The 12,240-nt window shown below is 42.5% G+C and overlaps 1 protein-coding gene across 3 annotated transcripts in view; it reads left to right on the forward strand.

Annotated features, from left to right (window-relative positions):
• The window catches only part of UBE3B (ubiquitin protein ligase E3B), a 67,709-nt gene that overhangs the window by 21,294 nt on the left and 34,175 nt on the right, over nucleotides 1–12,240 (forward strand). For all 3 annotated transcript variants that reach the window (XM_088457266.1, XM_088457264.1, XM_088457265.1), the window contains exons 9-14: nucleotides 155–237; nucleotides 917–1,022; nucleotides 1,446–1,566; nucleotides 2,992–3,169; nucleotides 4,105–4,274; nucleotides 8,305–8,472. In XM_088457266.1, the coding sequence (XP_088313392.1) occupies nucleotides 155–237; nucleotides 917–1,022; nucleotides 1,446–1,566; nucleotides 2,992–3,169; nucleotides 4,105–4,274; nucleotides 8,305–8,472 (826 nt within the window). The remainder of the gene's footprint in view (nucleotides 1–154; nucleotides 238–916; nucleotides 1,023–1,445; nucleotides 1,567–2,991; nucleotides 3,170–4,104; nucleotides 4,275–8,304; nucleotides 8,473–12,240) is intronic.

A 12,240-nucleotide genomic window follows, 5' to 3' on the forward strand; every position in this document is an offset into this window, starting at 1 on the left:
GTAGCTGATGAATAATTCATCTGATACATTATTAGTAAACTGAATTGTTTTTACATATTAAATGAGTGATTTGGCAATTATATTATAAGCACTATTATTTCTATTATTTCATTCCATATGTACCATGTTTGATAGAACTCTAAAATCTTTTCAGATCGTTCTAACCAATGGCTTGGCCCGATCACGCCCGTCTCTGTCTAAAGCCACCTTAACAGCCCTGTTTTCTCTGGCATTACGGTGAGAATCACATCAGTGCTTGCAAAGCGGATGCGGGAGCAGTTCTGCTATACCTTTTACTAAGGGAAAAGTGGTATCTGGTATCTCTATTTATGACATTTCAGGAAGTAATTGTAATGGTAAAGGATGCATTATTGAATAACTTGTATTTTTGACGGTAAATATTTCTGTTTTTCTGGATATAACAAAAGTAATAGTGTAAAAGACAGTGATTTGATATCATGGTGTTATTCTAATATTGGAATAGTATTTAATGTAGTTGGAGTAGGGTGAATCCACTTAGTGGCTTCAATAGATACATGTTGATGTATGGACCTGCTATGGCTCTGCGCCAGCCAGACATTTCTCTTGGCACAGGGATCGCTTTTGTATTTTTGGGGCTGCTGTTGCTCCTCACTATGTGCTTTAGTTAGTTACTTTTTATTGAGCTTGTATGAAAGTATTATGCATTCCACCATGATTTCTTTCTCTTACTGTACTAGGTATTAATTCCATTTAGTAAATAGGTTTGTTGGTTTCTGGAACTGCTTTGCCTACATACTCAAGATGTTCTGCTGATAGTATCGCACTTCTCTAGGGTTTCTGTCTATGGAAACATGTTTAGCCTACCTACCTGAGTAGTTATGGTATTGTTTAATAATTCAGTTGCAATAGTATTTTTTTGTTTATTTTCTCCCAGACCTGTGGTGGCTGCACAGTTTTCTGACAATCTTCTGCGCTCATTCCTGATCAACATAATGTCTGTTCCAGCTCTGATTTCTCATCTTTCTATCCTTTCTCCAGATGTAAGTTGATTTTTCAAATGACTAACTACACTATACAACGTTAAGGATAGTGGAATGTTGGGGCATATTTATGTTTTTCCCAAAGAAAGACCATAGTGCAGTGTTTGTCAACTCCAGTCCCCAGGGACCCCCTAACAGTGCATGTTTTCCAGATCTTAGTTGATGCACAGGTGTATCTATTACTGGCTGACAAATTTTAAAAGATTGACAGGTGGATTCTAATTATTTCACTTGTGATCCTTAGGAGATCTGTAAGACATGCGCTGTTAGGGTTCCCTGAGGAATGGAGTTGGGAAACACTGCCACTGTGGTCAGCTTACTGTAATTGGAAATGAAGTGGTAAAATCTGAAAAGGTGTAATCCACATACAGATGGATACTTCATCACTTTCATTCTTTTATTGCTGTTTCTATATCATTTCAGCGTTTGTCAGTGATAGAATCCAATGGGCTCTTTCATAAATTCATATTGTTCCTGAGTCGGGAAGAACAGTGCAGAGATGTGTGCGTGTGTCTTGAAGGAAGCCACACCCTCTGCTTACTAGGTATAGTTACTTGGAATGTGTATGAGATATAAGAGCTTCTGCTATATGCAAACACACACTCACAGACCAGGGGGTTGATGCAGATGAGTTTTAACACATGCCAGTTTGTATAGAATAAAATCTGCTATCAAATGTTTTCCATGCCAGAAAACCGGCCGCTTGCATACTGTATACACTTCTGCAGTACTTCTTGAATCTGACACTTGCGTCTGGAGAGACAGGACAGGGGAGGGCTCGAGTACAGTGACTTGCAATTAGATGCAGAACAGCCCAGAGACGCATATATGTCTATCACTTGCGGGTGTCCTAGGGCAGGTTAATGATGCCGGTCACCAGCAATACCTAACTAATTGTGAATTTACCTTTGAAGCTGAAAGGTACTTTCTTAGTTGCTCATGGATATGTTACGTTTTATATGCAAAATTCAGCAATTTTTTTTTTTTCCACAAAATGGATAGTCACACACAGGGGCATATGTATCAAAGCTTGATGTGAGATATATATCACCAACCAATCAGCTTCTAACTTACATTTTGCAGGCTGTGTTTAAGAAATGATAGTTTGGAGCTGATTGGTTGGTGATATATATTTCACAATTTTATCTCACATCAAGCTTTGATACATATGCCCCTAAGTGTATTAGCTGTTTAATTTTTTTAATGAACCTTAATTTCAAATGAGTATTTCACATGCAACATAAATAGTTGAAAATGATTGTAAGTGTATGTGGCATATGCCTGATGTAAACCAAGCGCATCAGCTACTAGCACAGACCTGCATGCACATCGCAATGTGTACACTGCAGCATATGGTGCAACTTTTCTGAGTGGATATCATGTCAAAGCTGCAGTTAGCTCAGCCCCAGACCCCCTGTGCTTTGTCCTTTACATGCATGATTCACAGTTTAGGAGTTTTCATTCACTGAAGTAACTATGTCCAATACCTACAATGCTGCAGCTCATTTGGCGTTAGTGCACAGTTCCAACATGGAGTAGTGGTAATATCTCACCGCCATGCAAGTGACATCATACACGGACATCCACAGACTATTTGGAAGACTCCCTAATCAGCAATAGTCCTTTTGTATTCACCGTGGAATTAAGCAACTTTTTGAGGTCTGACTGTGAAACACATTTTGCTGCATGGAGTGTATCCTCTGGGGATTTGTGTGACTGGAGGGTTGCCGTATGCATCCCGTCCTACACCTAGATCAAAAAGTCAGAAAGGATCACTCATAACTATGAAGCAGCTTGAAGCTCTTGAAGTTGCTTTAATTAAAGCTTCAAGCTCCGCTTCGCCACCATGGATTGTATTAAATCTCAATTACACTGCCCCCCCTCCACCTCCCTCCCCACATGACCTAGCTGCAATCTTATCCAGCCAAATGGTTGATCAGATGCTGATGCTTTCCTTATATTTCTTAAGGTAACCTTATCCACCTGGGCCATTTGACAGAGAAGGTTCTGGAGGAAGAAACAGGTCATGTTGTCAGCGTACTGACTCAGATGTTATCATACTGCCAGAAATATGTTTCCCAGAAGAAATCCAATCTTACACACTGGCACTCCGTTTTAGGCTGGTTCTCTCAGACTGTTGATTATGGGTATGTTGTCTCATAGGGGGCAATTCAGTTAGCATTCCAGAACGGTACATCGCGGGCAACAACATTGCAAGTTTTTGCTTGCGGCCCCCAGTGGCACCCAGGAAAATTTGCATTATTCCTCCTACCTCAATTTGGCAAATTTATGCGCAGCTGAACCTCGCAGGAAATTAGGCGATGGTAATAAAAAATAATAATAGATCACCTGTGGACAGATCGAATCTTCAGATTCAATACCTAACATAATTTATATACAGATGTATCCTCATACACTGTGACTTAAGTCACGCCAAACAGTCCCTCTCGGCACGCCAGGTCCCTGGCAACTCGGCTGTGCTAAGCATCTTTCACACTCTAAATGTGCATCTTATTCTCGCACATAAAACTGGAATGGACAAAACTACATTGCTAGATTACACTGATTAGATGTGCGACACATGTATATCTGTGTGCGACAGAGTCTGAAAACGGAGTACTGCAATGCAGCGGCCGTGGCTTTTTCCTACTCCAAGCTCCATTGTGCTACATCTGTGTCTTTGTGTGTTATACTAATTCATATGCAGTTAGTCGCATCCCAGCGTCTCCAGTACACTCTGAGTGGTGTTTCACTGCATCGGCAATGCGAATAAGACACAAAATGTAAAGAAACAGATGGTATGCTACACCTTTTGGAGTAGCTCAATTGCGCCGTGCGTTTCACACCATATGCCGTATAGACGCTAGGTGTATGAGGACACATCTGTAATAATACTTTGGTAGAGATTGAGGTAATTCACTCTTGCTTTCTCTAGTTCTCTAACTCTCTCTCTCTCTCTAACCCCCTCCTTTTTTTTTGTTCCATATGTTGTCTTCTATTCTCTCTTCTTGCTTTCTGAATGTGTTTTCCTGTGCTAACAGTTTATCTCCGTTTATTTTTTATCTCCTGTAACTTTTTCTAGCCTGAACGAGTCAATGCCTTTACTCACCAAGCAGCTTCAACATCTGTGGGGTGTCCACATGATCCGAATCTTATTTCGGGAAGTCCTTAGTAAGAAATTAGCAGAGAATCAGGAGATGTCTCATGTGACCACACCAAGCTCCTCTCCACAAAACAACCTGCCCATGAAGAGTGAGTTTCACAATGACAATGGAGCAGATGCACGATTTAAAATTTTGTTGCCGTTGCAGTTGGCCATACCATATAAATATATGAGGAAACCGGAATATGGTGGTTTGTAGGGTCTGTGAGGGGTATTCAATATGAAACGTTAACTTCACTGTCGAAGTTAGCGTTTCATATCGGAGTTTTTACCTGCATTAAAGTATCGGGCGCGCTCCCGCTTATCCCCGTATTCAATATAAAATTATCGAAAATGGGAACCTCCGAAGTTGGATTTGCGTAAAGTTACGATTTTTTCCATAAAAAATTTGTAAGACCCCCCTAAAGTTGTAAAAACATGGGGGATCACTATGGGTACCCCCGTTTTAGCCTTTAAATGAAAGTCGGGGATTTAAATAGCCGCAGCAGGTGTTTTTTTCCCGACATTGAAGAAGTGTTGCAGAAGAGCACTTAGGTTATTTTTTTCGTTTTTTTAAGTGGTCCCATCAAATTTGGGGTACATGAAAATGGGTACTAGCATATTTTTAAGTCCCTAAAGTTAGTTTTTAAAAATTCTGCATTTGTGCACCTGCCGCTATAAATCTGTTCTAGAAAACACCTGCCGCATACTTGCAGAATAGCCCTGAACCTATTTCCCTATTGTTAAACAATTTTTTCCCATTTTTTTTTTTCACCCCAATTTTTAAATACATTTTTTGGGGTGTCCCTATTTTTTTTTTTAAACCCAAATTTATTTTTTTAAGGGTGTCCCGTTTTTTTGTAAGACATTTTTTTTTAACATTTCCTTTTAAGGGGGACATTTCCAAAACCACAGGCTATTCTTTATAAGCCTACACCCCCAAACCCCTATTCTGCATTTTTTTTCACTTGCTATAGTGCTTAGAAAAATTATCCCTGTTTTTCAAAAAATTACCCTTGAGCCCATTTAAGGGAAAAACGGGAATTTTCGGGAAATATGCCTGGGACCCCCCTAAAGATGTCCTGACATGGGGGATCACTATGGGTAACCCCGTTTTTGCCAGCTTAAGAAAGTCGGGTTTTTAAATAGTTTTGCAAGGTGTATGTAATAAACTTATACTGGGCACGGTGTGTGTTTTGTCTTTTTTTAACTATTTATTTTACAGTGAAATTACAGGTGCCGCATGTCTGCTGGCACTTGTAGTTCCACAAGAGCAAAATGGCAGGCATGCTGTCACTTGTAGTTCCACTGTAAAGTACAATAGTGTTACATTATTTGGCCCCCCAATTACCCCCATACCCACCGCTCCAGGGGTATGGAATGAGCCCCAGGCTTCAGCGTAAGCCTGTGGTGCTCGGGAGAGGGGGGACCCTTTTTTGGGGGGTCCCCCACTCCCCCGAGATCACCGGCTTGCGCTGACCGACTTGGGGTGTAATGCTTTGGACCTGGAGCCCCGGTGATTGGGTCTCCGGGCTGTGGCATTGCACCCCGGTCGGTTGGGTCTGGTGGTGGTCTTAAATATAGGGGGTACCCCACGTCGTTTTTGCCCCCTATATTTAAAACCAGCACTAGTCCCTGCAGCCTGGTGTTGGTTTCTAAAATACGGTGGAACCCTACACATTTTGTTCCCCGTATTTTTAGAAACCACCAGTGGCTGGCTAGCCTGGAGCTGGTTTGGCTTTTGGGGGGGGGCCTTATGTCATATTTTTTCTAAATTTTAACAATTTTTTTTTTAAAGGTTAACAAAAACGGGAATTTTCGGGAAATATTCTAGGGACCCCCCTAATGATGTCTAGACATGGGGGATCACTATGGGTACCCCCATTTTTAACTCCTGAAGGAAGTCGGGGTTTCTAATAGCCGCGGCAAGTGCATAAATGCGACTTTGAAGAAAGTGGTGCAGAAGAGCATTTAGATTTTTTTTGGGGGAAAAATAACTATGCCCAGCAAATTTGGGGTACTTGAAAATGGGGGTCAGCATATTTTAAAGTTGCTAAAGAGACTTGAAAAAATCGTGAAAAACCAACCTGCTGCAAGGAGCTGCAATGAAAAAAACACCTGGGGCATACTTGGGGACCCCCCCAGAGTCAAGTTCGCTATTTTTTAACTTTATTCCCCAACATTTTTCTTTTTTGGCCCCCAAATTCAAAGTGCTTTTTTTGGGGTGTCCCGATTATTATTTTTTTTTTTTGACACAGATCGTTTCAAGGGGTCATTCTGAAGGGTGCAGGCTATTTTTTTTTAAACCTGCACCCCTAAACCCCAATTCTGCACTTTTTTTCGCCACCTATTCAGTGGTGAAAAGTTATCCCTGTTTTTTATCAAAGACTTTTCAAAACTGCGATAAGTCTCTGAAATTGAATACGGTGTAAAAGTAAAACCTGCGATAATGACGTCATACCTCCGATATTAACGCAAAAACGGACTTATCGCACCCATATTGAATACCCCTGTGTAATCCAATATTTTGAGTTGTCACCAGATTTCATACTGGCACGGACAGGCTAATGAATCAATGGTTTTACATGAGACTGTACGGCTATGTGATTGCAGGCATAAATTTGGTTTCTAGTTTGTTCCATTGTTTGCCGTTGAGTAGACACAGTATCTCACTAAGGGGTAAATTTACTAAAGTGAGAGTTTTTAGAAATGGAGATGTTGCCCATAGCAACCAATCAGAATCTACTTAACATTTAAATAGCACCTTCTAGAAGATAATAGCTAGAAAGAATCTGATTGGTTGTTATGGGCAACATCTCCACTCTAAAAACTCACACTTTAATAAATTTACATTGTAAGAGGCAATTGATCTCCATAGAAGACAGTGGTGATGTGCATACAGGCCTCTTATTAAGATGGATCACAAACAAGGTCGTAGGGCATAGTCTATGTATCCCTATCCTTGTTCCATAATATGCTTTGGAAGTGTGGTTGTGGTAAGATGGATTATGGCTACTATCAGACAGGTGTATATTTCAGATTACGGAGCTCCTGATAACATTTCATCCCACTCTACCAGTGAGGTGAGCACCTCCTAACCAGCACTGCATGTAGCCTCTGTCAGAGGCTATGTGCTGGGCGGCAACCTGGTCTTCTGTACATACTGTACTTTTACCAAATGTTACAGTTTCAGTGTTTTTGAATCAGAAAACATCAGTGGGGGCAGAAGATTTTGCTCAGCAGTGTCTGATCGTACCCTTCCCTAGGGGGCCCCAAGGTTTAACAGTCCCTCAAAGTGGATGACATTTTCTTTTTAGCCGCTCTATCATCCAATGGGGGGCACTGGTCTCCTTCAGGATGAAGGCACTTTAAAGAGTCTAAACTGTTGAACTATTCTTTCTTCCTATCACAACAGGGCAGGGTGATTATTATTATGTACTTTTCATGAATGACGGCAGTCATTATTTTGACATTGTGTTTCTGGCTAATGACATTAGTGTTGATTTTGCACACAACTCTAAACCTAGGCTGCAAGTGTTCATAATTTATATTTGGTTCCAGGCACACACCTAATTATTTTAATTTCCTTTTGTAAATAGGTGCTGTTTCTGTCAGTAGTTCATATAATATTTTCTCAAATTATGATCAGTCTGCGTATTTATGGATTAACTGTGATTTCCCCTTGTTTACCCCGAATAATCATGTTTTTACAGCATACATATATTGTATTAGCTAGGGTTTATTTTTAATTGTTGGATCCTTATTACTCAAAAGTATAACCAAAGCTTGTGCAGTGTCTATAAAGAAACCTGTTTTTGCAATCAAATCCTGCAATGTTTATGTTTCTAGGCCCATCTGGTAGATAACATATAGTTTTAAAATTCTTTTTCCATTTAATTATGGATGGCAATTTGATATCTTACGAGAATTTTGGATGGGTAAAGAATACATTTATTGATGCGATTCAACACTTAATTTTAACAGTATTTCTTTCATTGTATTTTATTTATTTGTAATAAATCTCAATCATTGTTTTCAAATCTGTCAGAAAAATTATATGTTATATGAAATTGTTCTGTATTTATTATTTATGTATCTTATTTTTTATTTAAGACTTATTGCTGTGCGTTTCTTTTGCAGACCTTTTTAAAAGGGCATTTCAGAAATCTGCCTCTGTCCGCCATATCTTGAAGCCAATCGGAGGTAAAAGAGTAGACTCACAAGAGGTGCAAAAGGTTTGCAGTATCTGTGTGCTGTACCAAACGGCACTTACCACTCTCACACAAATTCGGCTTCAAATTCTCACTGGTTAGTACCATTTTTTTGTAGTTTTATCTATGCTGATGTCTTCATGTATTCTGGTCAGTTGTTTTACCAAAAATAACATTTTCCCAAACAATAGTTATATGTGGGCTGTCATTTCTGTTTAAGGCTTTGTGCTGAAGGACGTTCAGTAAATTTATAATTGAAGTTATTATTCAGTGCTAGGGTCTGCACTAATGGCTTTACCTTGGCCCCTTTTTGCTTGGCAGTGGGCACAAGACAGGATCGCCGTTTGTTGCAAACTCTGCCCTTGCCATTAAGCCCTTTAGCACGTCCTGCTTTTCTCCTTCATCCACTAGGGGACACTGGAGTTCAAGACAGTGGGGTATAGACGGTGGTAGAGTAGAGCCTGGCACTTTAAATAATTTAGAAGTGTGACTGGCTCCTCCCCCTCTATGCCCCATCAGCCCCAGTTTTTAGAATGTGCCCGAGAGAGCCGGTTGCACAATAGGCTGCCTCCAGCCTGTCTCATATAATTAGTGTTTTTTATGAACAAGCACTGAGGACAGGCAGGCTGCTTACTGTGGCAGTCTGCCTGCTATGTGGGAGCCGCCGGGAAAGGCACCACACGGCTACTGCAGCCTGTGTCCGGTGACAAAGAGGAGGGGGCACACACCTGGAGTCAACGGACTCTGCGAGGACCCGCCACTGCTGACACCGGCATGTGTCCGGGTTCCTCGCCGCCCCCTCAGCCCAGCATCCCGGCCGCAACAGTTGTAAGTATATCCCACCACTCCCGACTAGCTGGAGCGGTGGGCCAAAACGCTGGGCTCAGGGAAAGCGCGTGCTGCGCGGCTGTTACACAGCCTCCTTCCCCCTGCCAGTAGTCCTGACAGTGTCGGAGCTGCTGATTAGACCCGCCGCTGCACTCGGCAGTCAGCGTCCGGGTCTCTGGCTAAAACCAAGCCACTGATCCCCCTCCTATTAATGAGGGGAGGCCCCTCTACATTAAGTATACGGGAACGTTGGTGACAGTGCGGTGCTGCCGCAGCTGTCACTGAATCCTCCCTCTATACAGGGAGGGAGACGGCCGCGTCCCGCTACTCCCATATCGGGAGTCTACAGCAGCATAAACAGCCAGCCTTGTATAACGGGGCTGGGGGCGGGGCGCAAGAGGAACGCTCAGCGCTGCTGTTCGTTGCCGCGCTGGTGCTTGTTTGAGAGAAGCACCAGCGCCGGCTTATGCTTAGAGCCGCAGGAGAGCGCGGCTGCTGTTCACAGCGCTCTCGGCTGTGGTTTGCTGCGTCGGTGCTTGCATGAAAGAAGCACTGACGCCAGTTCTCACAATCCGCTTCCCCACTCACATAGAACGGCCTTACCAGTTCCCCCTTCTAATTAAGAAGGCTGAAAAGGCATGGCCGGCTCACCCCGCCCTGCGTGGGGGGTTATGTCTGGCAATGCCTAGTGTGCCCTCTCTCTTTTACCGCCATTAATGTGGCGTAATGGAGGCGGGGCATGTAAATATCCGCTCGGTAGCCTCCCTCCTTACTACTCTGCTCAGGCCGACAGTAACTCCATAACTATGGAGGGGTAGTGTGGGGGGGGTTACATCATCGGCCGGTGTCCAGCGTCATTCTCTACCAGATAGAGGGGGAATATATTCATGTGATGAGCGAAGCGAGTCCGCAAGGGGCCGACTTTCTTATTTCCCCTGGAAAGTGTGAGCAAAAACTCTACTTCCGCCCTCACGTCACTTACAGGTACAGCTACTGAAGGGGTTTTTACTCTTCTCTATGGAGTGGAAGGGAGCTCTAAGCCCCGGCCCTCTGAATTGAGTACTTACGGGGGCTGTTTTTACTAGTCCGCCGGTCTAGCAGGAGTGGACTGTCTAAGAGCTGTCGAGGCAGTCACAAAAAAACGGTCCCTCCTCTGTCATTAGTGGTGGAGACAACAGCCGTCCACACGGCGCGAAGGCCCTGTGAACTATTCACCCCCTAGGGGGTGCCTCCTAGATTGGCAACTGTGTCGTATGCCGTTAAGTCCCCACCTGGGGCGGCGCATACCTGGGTTCGAGATCCGTCTAAATAGACGGATGGGCTGCCAGGGGTCTGTAATGGGGATTTATCTCCCCAATCTCTATGGAGAGGAGACCGCAGCAGTCCGCTGCTCCCCTAGCAGTAAGTTGCAGCGTGGGCCCGCCATTTAGTGGTGCTAACAGTACTGTAATCCCGCTGTTTAGGAGACCCCGGCACACGCCACCGTCCCTTAGTGTGCTCCTTATAGCACTGCTATTTCATTAAACGGAACTCTCATTAAAGGCAGTTCATAAGGTGGATGCTGTTGCTCAAGTAGTTATGGCATAATGTATCTATGTAATCCTCCCCAATACAGGTGTATAGAGGGATATATATATATATATATATATATATATATATATATATATATATATTCTGAGTAAAATATCTGTGTCAATACACTAATACAATTATTAGGGTGTTCTCTTCGGCAGCACATACAGGTAGTCCAATACAGTCCTTGTTTTTACAGCGCTACAGGGAAAATGCTGGCACTATGGTTAGACTTGCTAGCCTCATAAGGTGTTGGACTATAAACCAACTTGTTTGCTCCTTGTAGTTCATACCTGCCGCTTCGCTGTAGCAGAATGAACACATGTCCAGAGTGTACTCTGACCTAGCCTCAACCAAGGTCTTAAGTCAGTTCTTCCATGGCTCTAACTATTGCTCAGGTTCTACTTTAAACATTAGTACGTGTATGCAGATATGAAAATGCACTGTACTGTGTGTGTGTGTGTGTATATATGTATATGTGTATATATATATATGTATGTATATACACAGTGTATTTCTACTTCTGTTTTTATCAGCTATTGTCTGATACCTAGCATATTTTAAAAGGAAAGATGCTGCGATTGGAGACTGGACTGATGTGGTAGTTTGGTACAATAACTCCGCTTTACTCTACCTCTTCTTAAGGAGAAGTATTTAGAGAGTTTCTTATAATTCCAAAATTATTATGACCATGTAGCCTAGGGTCCCGGTTAAGTCTCTGATGAGATGTCGCCTGGGATTCCATGAGCTATAGGCTACATATGTATATGTGTGTGTGTAGTGAATAGACTAGAGTCATGTTATACAATTTACATTGTGACTTCTAGTTCGGGACTATCTATATGTCCTGTGGCCTTCTGACCACACTTGTATAAAAGAGTAATGTACTTACATTGAGGATCTATAGAGGCATTCTGCCTCACGACAATATTAAGGTGCCCCTTTTCGGGGGGCCTATTACTAATATAACTACACTTCAGTGGTGCACTTGACAGCGCCCGGAAGGATCTCCAAATAAGAGCCTACGGCCACACCACCCTAAAAATGCCCAATCTTGTCTGATCTCGGAAGCTAAGCATGGTCATGCCTGGTTAGTACTTGGATGGGAGACCATCTGGGAATACCAGGTGCTGAGGCTTATCTATAAGAATGCTATATCTAAGTACTATATATATAATATACATACATACATACATACATACATACTGATCTCCTGATGCAGGAGTCTGATCTGTTGGTACTAACTTCTTTTCATAGAAGTTGTACTTCCCATCCCATTCCTTGTATGTATATTTCCTAATAAGCGAAAAAGACCTGTTCCACCCTAATTGGGTTAAGACTATATCCTCTATTGGGATTACAAGCGCATTCTATGTCTATGTACTGGTACCCTTCTCAGTAAAAATTCTAGTACTCCATATTATTGAGTTGTCTCAGACTGCACAAGCTATTTCAGTAAGATGAG

This window comes from Taudactylus pleione, unplaced genomic scaffold (assembly GCF_031769625.1).
Source record: "Taudactylus pleione unplaced genomic scaffold, aTauple2 ptg000749l, whole genome shotgun sequence".
Lineage (NCBI taxonomy): Eukaryota > Metazoa > Chordata > Amphibia > Anura > Myobatrachidae > Taudactylus > Taudactylus pleione.